This window comes from Trichechus manatus, unplaced genomic scaffold, assembly GCF_000243295.1.
Source record: "Trichechus manatus latirostris isolate Lorelei unplaced genomic scaffold, TriManLat1.0 scaffold00098, whole genome shotgun sequence".
NCBI classification, from domain to species: Eukaryota; Metazoa; Chordata; class Mammalia; order Sirenia; family Trichechidae; genus Trichechus; species Trichechus manatus.
Window position 1 is genome coordinate 952,978 of NW_004444034.1, and position 20,222 is coordinate 973,199.

Below are 20,222 nucleotides of genomic sequence, written 5' to 3' on the forward strand. Positions count from 1 at the left end.
GTTGTGGGGTTGTTAACCAATGTCATAAAACAACATGTGTACTACTGTTTCATGAGCAACTATTTGTTCTGTACAATTAAAAAAAAAAAAAAAAATCAGTGGTAAATATCTTGAAATGCTGAGATTTAACCAGGTAAGTACCAGGTTTTTGTTACAGCATTCACTCTAATTTTTTTTTTTTTTTTTTTGGTATGCTGGGGATATTTCAAGTTAAAAATAAATAAAATTAACTTTCAATTTCTGTTCTAAACACAAAAATTTGAGTTTAAGTTAGTATTGAATCTATGTCTATAAAGTCTATTTTAGTTATTTCATTCTGTATGTAGGAATACATGCATGTGTACATGCATATACATGTATATTGTGTACCCAAACCAAACCCACTGCCGTCGAGTTGATTCTGCCTCATAGCTACTCTGTATTAGTCAAATATATACATCAGAAGATATGGGCTTTGATGTAAGTATAAAAGTTCTTGATACTCAAGTAGCTATTTTAAATCGAACAAACCATATCTTTAGAATTCAAATAACGTCTTACAGCCATAAATTATAATATGCTAATCTAAAATAATAGTTATTAAAAGGGTGTGTTTTTTTAGTTATGTTTCAGTTTTCTTGTCATTTTTACTTAATAAATAAGACCCATTAACAAATTTCGATCAGAAGCTTAGTTAAGAGAAGATAAAATCTGCGACTGAGGGATTCAACAGATTGAATTTAACTAAACATGGGGTTGTAGCCTATTCAATAATACAGTAATTACACATCAAGCGTTAAAGCAATGCTAACCATGTTAATAAAATTAGATCTATGTGAAATCTTATTTGAATTGTATTATTAAATACTATAATTTCTACAGAAAAGATACTCTACAGCAATCTGCCAAAATACTCAGGAAAAAAGGCAACTCAAGGATAACATAAGCTGCTCAATTTTTAGGATAGTAATTGAGAATTCAGCTTAATTTGCAAAGCTGAAAATAGAAAAAAAATTTTAACAGTGCAAAAAAATAAAAAACAGAAAGAAAAAGGAAAAAGTAGATGCTAATAATAAAATCGAGAAACACTCAGGTAGTATAAACAATGCATCAAGACATGCATTCATACTAAGATATGAAAATCAGAATTCATTTCTCTAACACATAAAACAGAAAAACATATTTCTTGACGGTCCTCGCCCTGTCATCCTGCACTTCACAAATATACTCATCAAACTAAAAATCACATATAAGAAAAACATTTTTGGATTTCGAATACTTTAGACATAATTGAATGTGGCATCTATCCTATTAATGACATAGCGTTTGTTTCATACTATACTCCTGCTTAATACGGAAGTTTCAAAAAATTATTCTAAAACAACTGTTTCTACATTTTACCACTGAGATTCTCTCACCCTCAGTTTCAGCGGAATAGCTCTCCTCCGTTCCCCCACCACCATCCAGTGGCAAAAGCATGTAACTGCAACCTAAAGTGAGCCTTTCCCCACCCCACAACCAACCTCTTCTACTTTCTGACAATATAGCAAAAAGGAGGTCAGAGTAATTACAAGGAATATGGTGTACACTCATGCAGGAGAACACTATAAGTTTCTCTTACTTGGCACACACTGTCCGTTTCATTAAGTTTCTGGCAATATCTTCAGAGGGAATGCTAAGAATCCAAAATGGAGACTGAAAGGAAAAATAATAATATACAATTTATTTCTAAGTGGTTATGTGGCCTCATATGCTTTCATTCAAGAAGTCAAAAAGGAGAGATTCCTATTTCGTGTAAGAATACATGATCTGACTCTAACCAAAATAAAATCGTTCCAAAAGTAAAAATGTAAATCAATAGGTGACCTCTTAAGATAGATAATATAGTACAACGCAAAAACACTTTTATAAATGACCCTATAGATGAAAATGTTAGCAAATTAACTTTATTTAAATTTAAGGTTAATTTTGCATTTGTCGTTTCATTAAAGTTGATTGACTAAAAGAACTAATGCATTTTATGCACCAAAGTATAATCTCTAAAATTTTTTTCTATTGTTGCTAATCGTTCCTTATAATATAGGTATTTTATTTTTAACTTCTAAGTAATGTATTTATTTGTTGCTAAATGATCCCTCTTTTCCTAGGTACTTGTGGCCACCCAAGAAGTGGAGGAGGGGCCCTTTGGAATAACTGTGATAGAAAATCATAGAATACATTTTTAAATTATCATTAATTTTTATAACTTTATTATTTCCTCTAAAGAAAAAAAACTCTAGGTGCATCAGGGGATTTTCCCTAATCCCCTGTCTCAACATCCAAGATTAAGAGGACTTTCAAGCCCCACTCAGATAACCCCTTGCCAGAACACAGCAAAACTCAGAGGAACGCTAACCTCTCTGTTCATCACCTTTACCCAGTTTGACCCACCCTCTCCCTCCTTTCCTCCTCCTCTTCCCCTCAAGTGAAAGTCACTCAGGAATAGAATTCCAACCCAGGGGACTTTCAACTTAAGTTCTCTCAGCTCTTGAAAAAAAAAATTCTCCTTGTCCATTCCCTCTTTCTTCTTCTAATATTTACACTACCTTAGAGAAAAATATAAAATAATCCAAACAGGAAAAAAGACTGGCATCTTAGCATTATTTTTATTAAGAAAATTTTAAAAGCAACCTGACTGAAAATGAAATGGTTAGATTATTATGGTAGAGCTAGTCAATCGAAAATATTATACAGCCATGTTAGTGATGAAGGCTGTGCCTCTATTAATGTGCCTATATTAATATTACCAGTGCAAACAAAAGAACTCAGAAGCCCGTGATCAGTGGGATTACAACTAAGAGGGAAAAAGTATAAGTAAAAAGACTGGAAGGCAGTACCACCAAATTATAAATCAGGTCAAGGAAGAAGAACTGTGAATGATTTTTTCTTTTCCTATTTCCCAAACTTTTTCTAATACACTCTGATAAATTATCATGTACAAAAGAAAAAGCTCATAAATTCACAATCTTACATAATATACAATTTCAAAGTTTAAAATGATTTCCAATCTAAGCCCAAAGTTCAGCTACTAACACTAAAAACTCTAATTCTAAATATACCTCATCAACAGAAGACAGCCCTTTTTTTTTAATAAAGGACACAGATACAAATTATGGAACAACTGTTAAATTAAAAATTATAACTAATAAAATCAATAAATACTGGAAGTGAATCTAAATTAGTTTCCAAAACTACAATTTTTCAAAATATCCTTTTTATTCAATTACCCCTAGAAACAGAGATAAGTAACCTCACAAATATAAACATAAGATACGCAGTTCTTCTCTTCAAATCTCAAGCTTCCATTTGTAAGTATACTGCACAGGCTCTAATGAAGAAACAGAATTTAACTTACCTTTCCATAAGTTTCCTGACTGCTAGCAAATTGACCTCCAAAAAGTGAAAGCAAAGATTTTATTTCCTATAATAAAAATATTATAGAGAATACATTTTAACATTATACTCACATTCAATTTCAGTTTTTAATAACAGCATTTATAATAAAACACTTCAAAATTGTTCTTCAAGAACGTTACTAGAGTTTTGTATCATTTACAAATATCGCATTCTGTACAAATAAAAAAAGAACTGCTACAGGATGTTGTAGAAGACACTCAAATATCAGTTAAGGGCTTATGCTGACCAATCTTTTAGATTCCTTCCATCCCTCAGAATTCACAGGAAATATTGCGAGTATGGAAAGTAATAATCACTCAACAGGTATTAATAAGAAAATTAAAGCATTTTGGTGATCTCACAGTAGGCAGAGAGAACTATGGACTAGTAACTTTATATAAGGAAAAACTACCATTAATCGATTAACTAGTTGCTCCTAGTTTTCAGAATTAAGTACATATTTATCCTAACAAAAGGGAAAACAGAGTAATTAATGTGCTCAAAGACTCAAGGGAACACTAAGAGACAGAAACCCAGGTGTCTTAATTCAATCCAATTTCTCAAACTGTTGAATGGAACTGGTTAGAAAAACAAGAAGCGAGTAAATTATTTTGGGAAATTACTATTAAGAACCATGGGAAAGTACATGTTAATGTTTTTAGTCAGAGTGCCTGTGCTAACAAACTGGTAGAGACCAAGAACAAGGACAGGGAGCTTTTAATCAAGTTTTTAGTAATTTCTGCAGTGGTTACAAAAGAAATTTCTAAGGGTCCCAAAATAAGCAGAAGGTAGGAAAACTATTTCAGTGACTTGTAGGGCTTAGTACAAGGGCTAGCACGAAATAGGCATCTAATAAATATTTACCAAAGGAATGAATAAATGAATGATCTCTTCGCCTAAAAAAAAAACTCGCTCTGGCGAGTAGATTCCAACTCATAGCGACCCTATTGGACAGAGTAGAACTGCCCCACAGAGTTTTCAGGGAGCGCCTGCTGGATTCAAACTGCCGACCTTTTGGTTAGCAACTGTAGCTGTTAACCACTACACCACCAGGGTTTCCTCTTTGCGTAAAGTACTCAGCGATTTCTAGTCTACAAATTGAAGCTGGCTAGATTCCTAGTTAAAACCAAAAAAAAACACAAATTCGTTGCCATCGAGTCGATTCCGAGTCATAGCGACCCTATAGGGCAGAGAAGAACTGCCCCACAGGGTTTCCAAGGAGCAGCTCGTGGATTTGAACTGCCGACCTTTTGGTTAGCAGCCATAGCTCTCAACCACTGTGCCACCAGGGCTCCTTGAGCTGACTTAGTGGCTCATTTTTGATAAGCAGAATGTGAAGGAAGAGACAGTGTGTGACTTCCCAGGCTGGGTCATAAAACACATTATGGCTTCAGTGTGGATTATTCCCTCTAGGGGACAACAATCCCCATGTTGTGAGGACATTTAAGCTACAGGGTTGCTATGAGTCATAATCGACTAGACGGCAACGGGCTACGGCGAGGACTAAGGTGCACTTGACCCAAGCCAGGGTGTTTTTGATCGCCTCATATGCACGTGAAAGCTGGACAATGAATAAGTAAGACCAAAGAAGAATGGATGCCTTTGAATTATGGTGCTGGCAAAGAATGCTGAATATACCATGGACTGTCAGAAAAACAAACATTACCTGTCTTGGAAAAAATACAGCCAGAATTCTCCTTAGAAGCGAGGATGATGAAACTCTATCTCACGTACTTTGGACATGTTATCAGGAGGTACCAGTCCCTGGAGAAGGACATCATGCTTGGTAAAGCAGAGAGTCAGCAAAAGAGAGGAAGACTCTCAACGATACTGACTGACACACAGTAGCTGCAACAATGGGCTCAAACACAGCAACAACTGCAAGGATGGAGCAGGACCAGGCAGTGTTTCATTATGTTGTACACAGGATGGCTAAGAGTCAGAAAGGAACTGAACCCTTCTGCCATAGCCACGTCAGTGCACAGCACTGCAAGTGGGTCCTCCAGCCCCAGTCAAGTCTTCAGATGACTGCCATCCTGGCTGGCACCTTGACTATAACATCAGGAGAGACTCTGAGCCAAAACCACACAGCTAAGCCATTCCTGAATTCCAGGCTCATAAAATGTGTGGCATAATTTTTGTGCTTTTAAGTCACTAAGTTTGGGGGTAATTTGTTATGCAGCAATGGATAACTAGTACAGAATGTATAGATAGTATTCCTCTATTTTCTTCCAGTAGAAATATGGAGGCTGACAAACTTAAGTCAAATTCCAAATCTGGCACGTAGGTTGTGTGACCTTAAACAAGTTATGCTTTGGTTTTATCATCTGTGAAATGATTACTGGGGGGAAAGGCAATAAAAAGATCAGGAAGAAGTTTGAAGGTCTCAGGTATATTTTAATAAACATAGGAGAGTGGAGATAATAAATCAATTAAACTTAAATTTTGACACAGGGAGAAAAAAGTGATCCTGGTATCAAGATAACTGGGATGAAGTTAAAAATGGTATAATGAAAAAGTATAAATGAAATACAGTACCACTATAAGTCAAAAAAGTATATTCTTGATAAAAATCCACAAACCTAGAAGTTTGGGATAAAAGAATACGTACGAAAGCCTAAAAGGAGGGAAAAGGGGGAATAACAGATTTTAGGGTACTCTGGAGCCCTGGTGGCAGAGTAGTTAAGAGTTCAGCTGCTAACCAAAAGGTCAGCAGTTTGAATCCACCAGCCACTCACTGGAAACCCTATGGGGCAGTTCTCCTCTGTCCTACAGGGTCACTATGAATTGGAATCAACTCGGTGGCAATGGCTTTGGTTTTTTGGTAGGGTACTCTGCAGGCTGCATGGACAAAATCAGAATGTAGGCAAGACAATGATAGTTATGGGGGACTTCAACAGCCCATATGAAATATGAGTAAAAGCAAGCATTTGATAAATTCTTTACTTGTCTGAAATTCACCTCTCAGGAAGCAGAGAAAAAGAAAGGATTGATATACTGAATTTCATGTCATTAACAAGAGAAATCTGTCTGAAGATGTGAAAGCAGCAAGATCCTTGGGACAACACAGGTGTGACATCTCAGAATCAATAATACACAGGAGATAAATGAAAAGCACAAACATGTATCACAGACATCAGGAAAATAGATTTCTCAAAGTGCAAAATATATAGGTATAATGCATAAAGTCTAAAAGGCCTTTTTAGAAGGGAAAACTGTAATATTAACAGATGACAGAGAGAAAAGAGAACCACAAATTTCTATCATGTTTTCATCTATCTGAAGAATGACAGTCAAATCAGAAAGGACAAAACACACATAGTTAAGAAATTGTAAACTAGAATATGTGAAGGTTTTAAGGAATGCCCATGTCCCATGCTCAGAGCTAAGTTCAAGAATACAAAGATGAACAAGCCTTGGATCCTGCCACAGGAACTCAAAGTCTACTAAAAGCGACAGGTATGTGTAATATGATAAAAAAGAGTGGCAGGGTGATGACCGACCTGAGGCATTTAAATTTCAACACCAAACAAAACTTAGGGCTCTGAAAAATTTCAGTTACAGCCACAGTAAGCTGTCTTAATTTCCGAGTGCTTCCATAACCAAAAATACCACCAGTGGGTGGCTTTAAAGAACAAAAATGTATTGTCTCACAATTCTGGAAGCTAAAAGCCCAAATTCAGGGCTCCAGCAGGAGGTCCTTGTCTCTTTCAGCTTCTAGTAGCCAACAAACATTGGCATTCTTGGGTTTGGAGATGCATCTGCTATGTGTCTGTCTTCCCATGGCATCTTCCGTGTGTGTGTATGTGTGCGCGCACATGTGTGCGTGTGCGTGTGTGTATAAGAGACACCACTCAGAAGGAATTAGGTTTTAGGTTTAGAATCCATCCTACTCTAATATGACTTCATTAACATAACAAAAGAATTTAAGAGGGAAGAGACAGGTAAAATTACCAAGTACTAGGGATGCTATCCTTGAGACTACAGCCTAACCACTGTATTCCCATTGCATTGCCTTATGATATGCACTCATCCTTCTTGGCCTGTCTAGTTCCACTCTAGTATCCTATACGTGCCTTCCTTTAACTGATCCCCTAACATTATTGTTCTAAACAAAAATGATCTTGGTACTTCCTTCCTTAAAAAAAAAGTCAATGACTCTCCATTAAATCTAAAAGTCTAAACTCCTTGGAATGGATTCAAAAGACTTTAAAATCTGGATCCTACCCACCTCTCTAGCCTCATCTCCCACTACTCCGTTTCCCCCAACACCAACCACACCTCTGCCTTTGCATATGTTTTTGTTAATCACTAAAGTGGGCTTTCCAGTCCTCTTCACCCACAGAACATCTCCGCATCAATTAAGACCCAATTAAAATATTGCCTCCTCTATGAAACTCTATGCCCTTGCACCTCTATCTTCCCCATGCATCTGTCCAGTAAAACATTTATACTGAATCAATGCCAGAGTCTTCCTTCATAACGTCTAAAGCCAACAGGTCGAGCACTACTGAAGAAAATCACAGAATCTTAGCACAATTACAAACACATGATTTCTGTCAGCAGCTGGGTTTTTAGCATTGTTCTAATACATGTTGTTCTCAGTGACTATATTTCAAATTCTACTCTTTTTCCCAAGTGTCCGATTCAACTGCTGTTCCCCATCTCTCAAGAAATAACTTTTGACTCATTCAAGGTTAAGGCCTCAGGCAGTCACCCCATCCTAACCCTTTTACTCAATCTCCCCTTCTACTGAAAGGCCAAGATGTGCCACTCTGCCCTTATATCCATCCTCCCCTTCACTCCTCAGCCTACAAACATTACTCAATCACTACTCTTGAGGGGGAGAAAGGGGTTCCTACCTTGATCCTAACCAGTTGCTGCTGAGTCAGAATCAACTCATGGCAATCCCATGTGTGTCAGAGTACAACTGTAATCCCCCTCAAACTTTAACCAATCTCATATTTCCTCTTCTTACGCTCTTAAGAGCTCTCTACCCTATCTCCTCCTCATTTTCCAGTGACTACTAAACCAAGTAGTCTAGCTTTTCCACTTAACTCTCCACAACAGCTCTAAAAAAATTTGCCAACTTTCTTCTAATTTAGAGTGTCAATAAGCACTTTTTCATTCTTGTTTAACCAAAAAGCAATTGCATTCAACATTATCCATTTCTCCATTTCCTAAAATTTTACCTTCCTGATTTCTGTGGCTTTACATCCTTCCTATTCTGACACTTATCTTTTTCATTGCCACCTCTTCTCTAACCTCCCTTAACACCAATGTTTCCAAGCATCTGCACTAGGCCCATCACTTTTTTGCCCTTACACTTTCTAAGTAATTTCATCCTCTTAGTTTTCCTATATGGACCCTGGTGGCGCAGTGGTTAAGCGTTCAGCTGCTAACCAAAAGGTCGCAGTTCGAATACACCAGCCTCTCCTCGGAAACCCTACAGGGAAGTTCTACCCTGTCCTATAGGGTCGCTATGAGTCAGAATCGACTCCACAGCAACAGATTTCCATGGTTTTTAATTTTCCCACGCAGAAGATCCTCAAATATTTATTAATATTCCAGATCACTCTATCATGCTCTTTGCACACTCATATATCCACTGTCTCCTGGTCATCTCCACTTGGATGTCACACAAGCACATCAAATTCAGCACAACCAAAATTTAAGTCGTGTATCTGCCTGTGTTCTCTAGCTTACATGGAGGCACCCCTGTGCATCTCAGGAGTCATCCTTGACCGGTACTTCCCGCCCACCATTCAATCAATCATCAAGCCCTGATGATTTTATCAACTAAGTATTTTCCCAGTCTGTCCAATCCTCTTATCCCTTGCCTTCTTAGTCTATTAATAAGACTATTCCAGTAGACTCCTAACTGGTCTCTGGCTCCAGTCTTATTTCCCTCAAATCTCAAATCCGCCCTCCATATTGCTGTGGATGTGATTTTTTTTTTTAAAAATCTGACTGAGTCATTCCTTTGATTAAAACCCTTCAATAAATTCCCCTTCCAAACTCCAGAGTATACAAGGCTTTGCTACCCTGGAGTTTACTTCTCCTATACTCTTACCATTCTCTGCCATCTACTTGGCCTGGCTAACTCCTATTCATCCTTTAGGTCACAGTTCAAATGCCGTCTTCTAATGGAATCCTTCTCTAAAGGCCAACCTGCCCCCAAACCATAAAGATGGTCCAGGTCCTCAGGAGTTCATTCTAATTGTTTTGTAAGACATATGCCCTTGAAAAATAGATTCCACTTCTATGTGCTCTCATATTACCCTGTGTATCTATCACTGCACTTACTACGTTATTATATAATTCTGTGTTTATGTTTTGCTCAGCCCTTTGCCTAGACAGTAAGTTCCTTGAAGGCCCACCCACTGCCGTGGAGTCGATTCCGACTCATCGCGACCCTATAGGACAGAAGAGTAGGACTGCCCCATAGGTTTTCCAAGGCTGTAAATATTTACAGAAGCAGATTGCCACATCTTCCTACCGTGGAGCGACTGGTGGATTATAACCATCCACCTTTTGGTTGGCATTAACCACTCTGCCACCAGGTCTCCTTCTCTCTGAAGGCAGGGGCTGTCTTTATCATCATTATATTCGTGTCTGGCACATTCAATAACAGGTATTCTGAAAATGTTTGTTGAGTAAATAAAGTACTTTTCCCCACTTCCCCATCACACTTCCTCCTCCATCGAGCTTCACCCGCATATTTGACACTTAAAACACTGCCTTGAGTGTTTTCGTTTCGGATGTCTCCATCCTCCGCGAGACGAAGAGATCTTGGAGGGAGAGAGCCCATCATTTTCACCTGCTAACTCCAGTACCCGGCACACGAGCAGAGAAATGAATGAAAGTGCTTGGCCACTATGAGGTGGTCTGTTTCGTACTTTTTCACACACCCTTCGCGGCGCTAGGATTCACCCCAGGGGCCGAGGAATTGGTGGACGCGTGATCCCCCAAACAAGCACAGACCTCCAAATCCCTGAGTACTAAGCCTGCATCTGCCGCCTCCACCCACTACCAACCCCCGCCCCGCTCTCCCCTCCGGGTCGAAAGTTGTGAAAGGCGCTGCGCGCTCACCGGCAGACGAAACTCCAGGTGCTCCTGCGCCATAAGCAGCAGATACCTCTTAAACGTGCAGGGCAGCGCCATTGCCGCCGCCCACGGTGCGCCGGCGCGGACAGCGCGGTATTTCTCTCCCTCACTCGTACCCCTTCACCGCTGATCGGCGTTTCCGCTGAGGCGGGTGCCTGAGCGATCGGAAACGGAAGCAATGCGAGGCGGGCGCTGTCCCGCCGTTCCTTGCGGGCGCACACCGAATCCTGGCCGCTGTGGGAGAGGTCGGATGTTTTGGGATGTACTGTCTCCGTTGGAGCTCCCAAAGTCCGGTAATAGTTGGCGTGAGGGGCTGCATTGTTTTCCCGAGCAGGTTTTGACCAGACATTGTAATTCCTAGCGGTTCTCCCGCCTGGAATGTGATACAAAGGATATCCTTTATATCCCCAGCATCATGTGCCAGGAACTTAGTAGTGATTAAGAACGTAGGTTGTGGTTGTCAGTCCAAGGTTGAAACCTCTCAGTTCCACCATTTACCAGCTATATGTTCTTGAGCAAATTTCTTCACCTCCTAGCCTCAATTCTCTTACCTAAACTGGGATAATACTGCTTCCTTCAAGGAACTGTCACTAGGATTAAGTAGAGCGTTTAACAATACTTGGCATAGTGTATGGGCTAATAAATTGTTTTTATGCAGACTTTTCTCTTTTAAGAGCCATATGAGAATTTCTTTTAGGAAGAGATCTGCCTTTGTTAGGAAAATGTCTTGATAAGCCCAGTTGGGGAGTCCTTGGATGGTGCAAACGGCTACAAAAGGTTGGTGGTTCAAACCTACCCAAATGTGCCTCAGAAGACAGGCCTGGCTATCTGCTTCTGAAAGGTCACAGTCTTGAAAACCCTATGGAGCAGTTCTACTCCGCATACATGGGATTGCAAGTCGGCTGCTAACAACAAAGTCCACTTGAGATAAGTGTCTGAGGAACAGATTTTTCTTGCCCCAAGCGTCCAAAGAAGGGGATAAAAGTGCTCTGTATGAGACAAGAAAAGGCAGTTGTTTCCTCTTTGAGAGGCCAAGGTGGGACAGAAAACCAATGAAATATTAGAGAAAGGACGTGCAGTGCTTGATATGACCCATCCCCAGAAATTGTCAAATCTTCAGTAAAATTTTCCAAACAACAAAATCTGATGGGGCACTTTTTTAGGAGATATCAAAGAGTTAATTTTCATGACTGAATTAATATGATGCTGTGCAGATAGCAAATGAGAATGCAGAGCCTAGGAGAACCCAGATGGAATCAGGTTACAATGGTTTTTCACCTGGGATCCTTTGAGCTAAGGTTGAGGAAGTTGTACCTTACACTAAATCCCCACTCCAGAAATTACCAGGAGAGCGTCTGAATCATGAATCTCAAGACTGTTGGAATCATACTGTTATGGATTAAATTGTGTCTCCCAAAAATATGTGTTGAGGTCCTAGACCCTGTAAATATGATCCTGTTTGGAAATAAAGGTTTCCTTTTGTTATGTTAATTAGGACATACCAGAGTAGGGTGGGCCCTAAACCTAATTACTTGAGTTATAAAAAGCAGGACAGAGACACACACAGAAGTAAGGCAGACACCATGTGAGGACCTTATACAACAAAGAAATACCAAGGATTACCAGCAGCCACCAGAAACTGGGAAAGAGGCCCATAGAAGGAATTGACTCAGCCAAGGCCCTGATTTAGACTTTTAGCCTCTGGGACAGCAAGAAAATTAATTTCTGTCCTTTAAAGCCACCCATTTGTGCTATTTTTGTTACAAAAGCACTAGGTAACTAAGACACATGGTGTGGGGAAGTAGAGATTAACCTTGCACAGGCCATGAGGGTTAGTGTGGAACAACTCTGAGATCAATTAAACTGCCTTCAGGGGACTCCCAGCCAGACCTGTTAAATTGTTTTGAGCTTACTGGAATTATTAAGGAGCTGCAGAAGAGTAGGGACTTTGAAAGTTAGTGTTCAAAACCAGCATAGAGACATGTTTGTTTTTATGTACTAGAAGGGGCAAGGAGGTTCATAGTCTGTCTTCCACCAGGGCAGATCTAATGGAGACTTGGTTCCTGTAGGACTGCTAATAGTGCAAGCATTAGAGCCTCTGACAGAGGCTGCTGATTACAAAAACCAGAGCCATTCCTGGGAAGTAAGCACCAGAAGTTAGGAGAATTTTGAGTTCTGGTTAGAACATGCCACTACAGTGTTGAGACTGGTACAACACAGAGTCAGCAAAGTAATTGAATAGTTAACAGGTCCCAGCAGCAGAGGTCATAGGTAATGTCGAAACTGTCCATGCATATACTTGTGTAACCCAAATCTCTATCAAGATACAGAATAGTATCATCACCCCAGAGTTTCCTTATGCCCCTTCCAAGTCAATCTCTGCCCTCACACCAGCCCAAAAGCCACCACTGCTCTGATTTTTTCCACCTTATTTTTGCCTGTTCCAAAACTGCATATAAATGGAACCCTGTAGTATATACTCTTGTGAAAGTTTCTTTTCACAGTGTTGCTGAGATTCATCCATGTAGTATGTATAAATGGCCCATTTTTGCTGCTGAATAGTACTGCACTATATTTTAAGCCTGAGGTGCCTGAGGTGCCTGTTTTATATCAGAAAATACAATACACTTACTTGGAAGTTTATTTGGCTTAGGGATAATTTATACATAATTGCTGACTGTGGATCCATCTCTACCTATGTGGTTTTAATAATCATACAACAAGGATCTGACTTGATTTAATGAATTTGAGATCTGATTTTTTGTATTTATATTACTAGAAGAAAGCTGATTGATGAACAGAAGAATCAACAGGTATCAACTTCATTTCAGTGACTTGACAATTAAATCGTGGGCATCAGCTTTTGCAGGTGATCTTTTGACATCAAAATCTAGGGAGTGTTTGAGTGTTACAACAATATAGACTGTGCTCTTGACCTTGGAATCTTTATATTAAAAAAGAGGTATTTCAACATCTCTGACAGTGAATCCTTCACATATTACAATTAGCCAATTTATTAAAGACTTTCATTTGGAATTCTGTTTGTAGTACTATTAAAAGAGACCCGAGAGGCAAAATTTGATGCAGTATTTTTCCATTTTTATTTAGCTTTCTCCTAGCTAAGTAAGCACAGTTTGAAATCGCTTATTATTACTAATTTTATAATTCTGCAATTACAAACAGATACTATCATAACATGTACAAATAATGCTCTCAATACTGCTATACCCATTTTTAAGAAAGGTTATAAATTAGCTTTGTGTTGGTTAGTGGTTATTAACCACTCCCTCGCTAGTGGTTACATAGCTAGGGAGTTACCAGAAACTACTGAAAAGGCTAAATGAATTTTAATTGTAATTTGATTATTAATCTTTACAAGCAAAAACAGAGAATCTAGACTAAAAATGTGAGTTTCCAAGGGTTTTACAACAAAGAAGAAAAATTTGTATGAGAGAGTATATAAATTAAATCAATGGGATAATCACATTTTTGAAGAGACCCATTAGGCTTTAAATACATTAAATATCTCTCACACTATTGTCAATTATATCATTGCAAGTTCACATAGGAAAGCAAGGTTGCACATGTTGAAATTCCTTTCCTGGAACTGGTCAGATTTTCACTGATGTATAGAAACTTGTAACTGTCAATCCAAATAGGTCCTCCATGAGCTACTTCACAAAGCAGTACTGAAAAACTTGCAATGCAATTTTAAGAGGCCATAACCCCTACTTCCAAATCCCCTTCTCCGCCTCTAGTGATTAAAATGAAATTTTGACTTTCAGTTCCATTGTCAAGTAAATAAAAGTGGAAAAAGAACTTAAGAAAAGTACATGTGGAGGTATTAGCCTAAACTGCCACTGTCTGCCTGCCTAACATTGAGTCTTCAATACTGAAGTTTTCCTGCCACTTGCTCTCAGAACTGTTTCTCCCTCCACAGCGTCTTCTGTGGACATATAACCATTATAGCACTTGCTACACTAAATTCTATTCACTAATTTTGTCTGACCCCTGAATTAGCTATTGAAGGCAGACTGTCTTTTCTCATTTCTATACTCCCTGAGCACAGAGTCTGGTACATGTTAAATGCTCAAAAAATGTTTGCTGAATGAATAAATGAATGAATTAAACAATATTGACTCCAGATGTTTTAACCAAATATTGCAATAAGTATTTCATTACTTAAAACAATGTTTTTTTTTTTAATAATGCCCCCCAAAAAAAAGAGAGAGAAAGGGAACTAGTAATTACAGCCTATTTCCAACATCAATACATTTTTATGTTTATTTATATTCCTGTACACTGGCACAATATAGGATTAGCTTTGAGCACCTGCTCTCCATTCATATTCACCATTGTTACTGTAGATTACACAGAAGTATTAAAATGGCTTAGCACCAAAAGGCAATTCCTAAGAAATATGCCTTATGAAATGATATATCAATATTATTATTATAGTTATTAAAATAAATTTTGTCATCTAAGCCTATATGCACTTTCAAATCAGGCCTTTTTTATGATAAAAGCTCTCTCTCCACTTTTTATTCTAATTTCCCTTTGATACAAAAAACAAGCCATAAAGCAACAGTTTCTACCAGTTTTAATAAATCAATATAACCATTTTATGCTTGTCCTCATTTATGTTCTTACAGGTAAAATTCCATTACAGTGAATTCTGCTGGACAGTCAAATTGTGTTTGTTTGTTTGTTTTTAAATTCACTGTTAGAAATTATGTTCTCAGCTTTCTGGACCAATATATGACAAAGATGCTAGGCTTCAGGAAATGAAAACTGACATCTGAAATTTAAGTGAAAAGTGACACATATACAATTCTTCCCACCAACAAAATCACAGATTGCTGTGTATTGTCCTATTCTATATTTTGAAAATTTACATACAATCTACAAAATTGTCAAGTAGTTCTTTTTCTCCTTCATAGTAATAAAGGTCCCAATAAAATACCTTCTATACTAGTTTATTCTTCATAGTGAATATGCATAAATAAATAAATTGCTATTAAAATTTGATTATCTACTGAGAAATGAAAACTTTGAATCTTTTAATACAGAGCCCTTCTTGATCAACTGAATTTGTTTTAGTGGTATTTTACCTATACAGTATCTTATAACTTTGATAAGTAACCACTGAAACAAAAAGGTCAATGACAAAGCATTCGTATAAATTATATCGCTGATCTCAGGAAACACATTCATTCAGAAAGGACTTAAGGCTTCTCAGGAACAGCCTCTCATAAAACCCAACAAACCTGAAAGTTGCAATTAAACCTCAAAGGGACCAAAATATTAGTTTATGCTAAGCCAAGATTAGGAAAATCTTCCACTGTTGACATTTTCATGTTCTTAGTTTTTCAATCAAATAATCAACCTGTAATTTGAAAGGAAAAAAAAATTAATGCTAGATATGATAACCTGTATCGAATAATTAATTTAAAAGGAAAAAAATTAATGCTAGATATGATAACTTGTATCAAATAATTCTAAAGGCATTCCTATTATAATAAGCCACAGCATAAGAGCTGGATACTACACATGTTGTTCCTAAAAACATTGTGCCAAAAAAAATTCGAAATATAATAGTTCATAAACTATAGGAAAGTTTATATTGTATATAAACAGGCAGATTTTTACCTATTCATTTTGCATATTCATTAAAAATTTTCATAAGGAAAGGGAAAATACATATAATACTAAAGCTTTATAAAGTAAACTAAAATCTCACTATACCAATTCAGAGAGCTTTTCTCTATCATATAATCTGGAACATTATATAAGAGATTTTAGAATAAATGCTAATACCTTAATTTCTTCAAAGTCTCATAAACATCAATTTCTTCAAAGTCTTATAATAAATACTGACAAACTCGCAGATTTAAGAAGAGTTCAGACTCCCAGGATGAACCATTGGCAAATCTTACAATTTTGTTCACTTTTTTTTTCCAATTAAAAAATGTTAGTCTTTTGTGTAAGAAAATACAGTTAAAAACATGACAGAAATGTATTTTAATTACTTTATTACAAAAGCATGGATGTTGTAGAAAATATTGCACTGACTTTTAAAGAGACTACACTAGCTGTTCTACAGAATGTCCCACTTTTTTATTTCAAATATATGTGTGTGTGTTCATATATATTTTAAATATATATATTTTGCTTTTTATTTTACTTTTGACTTTGCTTTATGGCTTTTTTTGGGAAATATAAAAGTTTTTCTTTTTTCATTTTTAGTTAAATAAAATCATCTGGACACCCATGTTAAAAAGACAACGTGTCTGAAATCTGACGTTTCTAGAAATCAGATGCTTTTTAACTTCTTTACTATAACTTGAATAACACCATGCATTAACTAATGGTAACTAAATATTATTTGATGGTTATTGAGATATAGCAACTATAAGTCACCTCATCATCATGGACATATAAAATAAGAGCCTGGTAAATTACTGGCCAAGAAGCCCTACAAGGACCTAAGTCATTTAATAACTAAGGCTTGACTGTCAGAACCATAGGCCTCTAAACAGCTGAATTCTATTTCGCTTTTGCCTCAGCAAAGCAAAATTCTGCAATTTTTTAAGACACACAGCTTCAGTCTCAGATCCGGTAGTTGGTGCTACTACTGCAGCCCTTTTTTATGGTGTTTAAACTGACTATCAGAAATCATAAAAAGTCAACTTCTACAATGATGATGTTGATGGCTATGATGATAAAGGCAGTAGGTAATATTTACTCAGCACTTACTATGTGCCAGGTTCTGTATTAAGTGTTATACATGTGAATTACCCCATCAATCCCTTCATTAACCCTATGAAGCAGGTACTATTATCTATCTGCAGGAAATAGATAAGAACTTGAGCCTTAAAAAGGTTAAGAAACTTGGACCTGGTCCCTCAGTTAAGTAGATATGACTCCAAAGTCTAGTGCTTCTATATCATATCCCCTGTTTGCAATGGGAAAACTTAGCCACAGCACCTCTTCCTATCGATCTGATGACCTGGAAAATCCCCTAAATTAAAAAGATTATTTTGGATATATGCAAGCAATATGCTAAAACAGTTGACTAATTCTGTGAAAGCTCTAAGTACCTATTGTTGCCAAGTAAAGAAAAACTAAAAAGGACAAGTTATTTTAAATACATTTGTATGCTGCTGATACAACAATAACACTTACTGTTATAAACCAGTAGGAATTGGCTCTATAAATCAATTTTGATATGAAGCCAAGCTGATTCACTGGTGCTAGAACATGAAGGTGTAAATGGGAAATGGAACAGAATGGCGGCATATGGAAACCCATCCTAAAACAGAAAGGTTAGTGACAATTGATATATCTGTCTACAATGGTTTAAATCTGTTTTTCAGGTTGAAACACATACATATTAAAGACATCCAAAATAGTACTATTTTTCTTTATATACCAGAGTATTCACAATTCCTCTTCCTTTCATGTTAAGTTCACAGTAACATAAAACTCTTCAAGTATCAAGAAAGGCCATAACAGCATGTTATGCCTCAGTACAACATTTATGAAGTCTGAATTGCTACTCTGTCTTATAATTTCAGTTCTTATCATATAAAGCTTTAATTCTTCTAAGATATGTTTCTACAGTGAATCTTTTAAAAAATTACTGAACTCTCAGGTAGAAATAGTTCATTTACTCCAAGACACAGCCAGTAGATGGTGCTCTTTCTTCCTATCTCTAATAAAGTTGGCCAGGCCATTTCCTTACCAACCAACAATATTTCAGTAGTGAGATTAATTATATGACCATAAAAAAACTTTATCATCACATAAGTTTCTTGCTTAATACTTAAAATAAATTAGATGATAGTTATAATTGTTTCTTTATAAAGCATTTAAAAGAGAATTCCTTTAAATAGTAAAAAAAAATTAAAATATGACTTAAAAATGTAAAACTCAATAAACAGTTTTACAAGTCCACATATACTGAGTGGAGCGAGAACACCTGTGCTGCTTCTGGCGAAAGTGTCTCAAATACCATCTGTTCCTTGTCATTATCATAGTTGGATTGTGCTTAACAGTTTTCAGAGGATTTTTGCACACATCATCTCATTTGAGCCTATAAGTAGACAGAGTAGGTATTATTTTGGAGAGTTTAACGACTTGTCTGAAGTCACACAGCCAATACAACAAGTAGCATGGACAGTATTAGAATTCAGATATTCTAACTGTGTGCTAGAAGTAATCTCCCCTATACTGTACTGCCTTCGTCACAACAAGGCAAAGTCAGATTATCTTTTAAAAAGAAGAACATTGCTCAGATTAATTAAAACATTTGACAAAGTGAACGTAGTGTGCTTTTGCAAAAACTCTGGCAATCATCAGTTCAGCAGACAATGACTTCAAATTAATTTCATGCTGTTGCTGTTGTATGCCGTCAAGTCGATTCCGACTCATAGCGACCCTATAGGACAGAGTAGAACTGTCCTGTAGGGTTTCCAAGGAGCGGCTGGTGGATTTGAACTACCGGCCTTTTGGTTAACAGCCTGAGCTCTTAGCCACTTCACCACCAAAAAGAAACAAAATAAAACCCATAGCTGTCAAGTCAATTCCAACTCATAGCGACCCTACAGGACAGAATAAAACTGTCCTATAGTGTTTCCAAGGAGCAGCTGGTAGATTCAAACTGCCCGGCTTTTGGTTAGCAGCCAAGCTCTTAGCCACTACGCCACTAGGGCTCCACTATGCCACCAGGGCTCCTAATTTCATGCTAGCAGTATAATAATGTATTTTAAAATCACATAAAAGTTTTTCTAAGAAAATTCAATTTACACACAATTTTATAGGAATATGTGTATTAAACAAGGCAAGGGGGACTTGTAAAAATTTCTACCTACTACCCATTGTGTAAGGAGCCCTGGTGACACAGTGGTTAAGCACTCGGCTGCTAACTGAAAGGTTGGCGGTTCAAACTCACCAGCCCTCTGAAGGAGAAAGATGTGGCAGTCTGCTTCTGTAAAGATGACAGCCTAGGAAGCCTATGGGGCAATTCTACTCTGTCCTATAGGATTGCTGTGTGTTGGAATCTACTTGACGGCACACAATAACCCATTGTATATACTTGTCTGCTCAAACAATAAGTGGAGATTATTAGAAGATGTTAACACATGAGAGGAAGAAGTTTTGTTTATTAAATTTACACTACAAATGAACTATATTCTCACTTTTAGGAAAGCTGCACTTAAACTATGAACTCTGCCGTCTTTGCTTCCATTTTGCATTAAAAAATTAAATTTCATAAAAACCAATAACATATAACATTGATTTTATCTGGAAGTAAACATACCTCACATTTTTAAAGTCAGTGAAATTATTCCTTTTGAGGATGGTTTTTCCAACTGCTACCATGTTTTCAACTACAAACCAGGAAAGAAATTACAATTATTATTATACTATAGGAGACGTTAAACCAAAAAAAAAAAAAAAAAAAAAACCTGTTGCCATCAAGTCAATTCCAACTCATAGGCGACCTTATAGGCCAGAATAGAATTGCCCCATAGGGTTTCCAAGGAGCCGCTGGTGAATTCGAACTGCCAAACTGCTGGTTAGCAGCTGAGCTCTTAACCACAAGGAAAGGATAACTGTTATAGATTCTATTTTTCAAAAAGAGGGAAGATGGAAGTCACACAACAGTTGCTGGTAAATAGTAATTCTTGAGTCCAGTT

General features: G+C 37.2%; 2 protein-coding genes across 3 annotated transcripts in view; both read right to left on the reverse strand.

The window, feature by feature from the left end:
- Positions 1 to 10,753, reverse strand: part of TRMT11 (tRNA methyltransferase 11 homolog) — a 61,585-nt gene extending 50,832 nt beyond the window's left edge. The window contains exons 1-3 of one of the 2 annotated variants that reach the window (XM_004382717.3): positions 10,507 to 10,753; positions 3,374 to 3,439; positions 1,601 to 1,674 (exon numbers count right to left, since the gene is read on the reverse strand). In XM_004382717.3, the coding sequence (XP_004382774.1) occupies positions 1,601 to 1,674; positions 3,374 to 3,439; positions 10,507 to 10,578 (212 nt within the window). In that variant the 5' untranslated portion in view covers positions 10,579 to 10,753. Of the gene's footprint in view, positions 1 to 1,600; positions 1,675 to 3,373; positions 4,183 to 10,506 lie in introns of those variants that run through there. The other variant, XM_023737154.1, reaches the window with a different exon arrangement.
- A 1,269-nt stretch (positions 10,754 to 12,022) lies between these two features.
- Positions 12,023 to 20,222, reverse strand: part of HINT3 (histidine triad nucleotide binding protein 3) — a 38,249-nt gene continuing 30,049 nt past the window's right edge. Inside the window, exons 3-5 of the mRNA XM_004382750.2 lie at positions 19,844 to 19,913; positions 17,707 to 17,833; positions 12,023 to 15,907 (exon numbers count right to left, since the gene is read on the reverse strand). Coding sequence (XP_004382807.1) covers positions 15,875 to 15,907; positions 17,707 to 17,833; positions 19,844 to 19,913 — 230 coding nt within the window. The 3' untranslated portion in view covers positions 12,023 to 15,874. The remainder of the gene's footprint in view (positions 15,908 to 17,706; positions 17,834 to 19,843; positions 19,914 to 20,222) is intronic.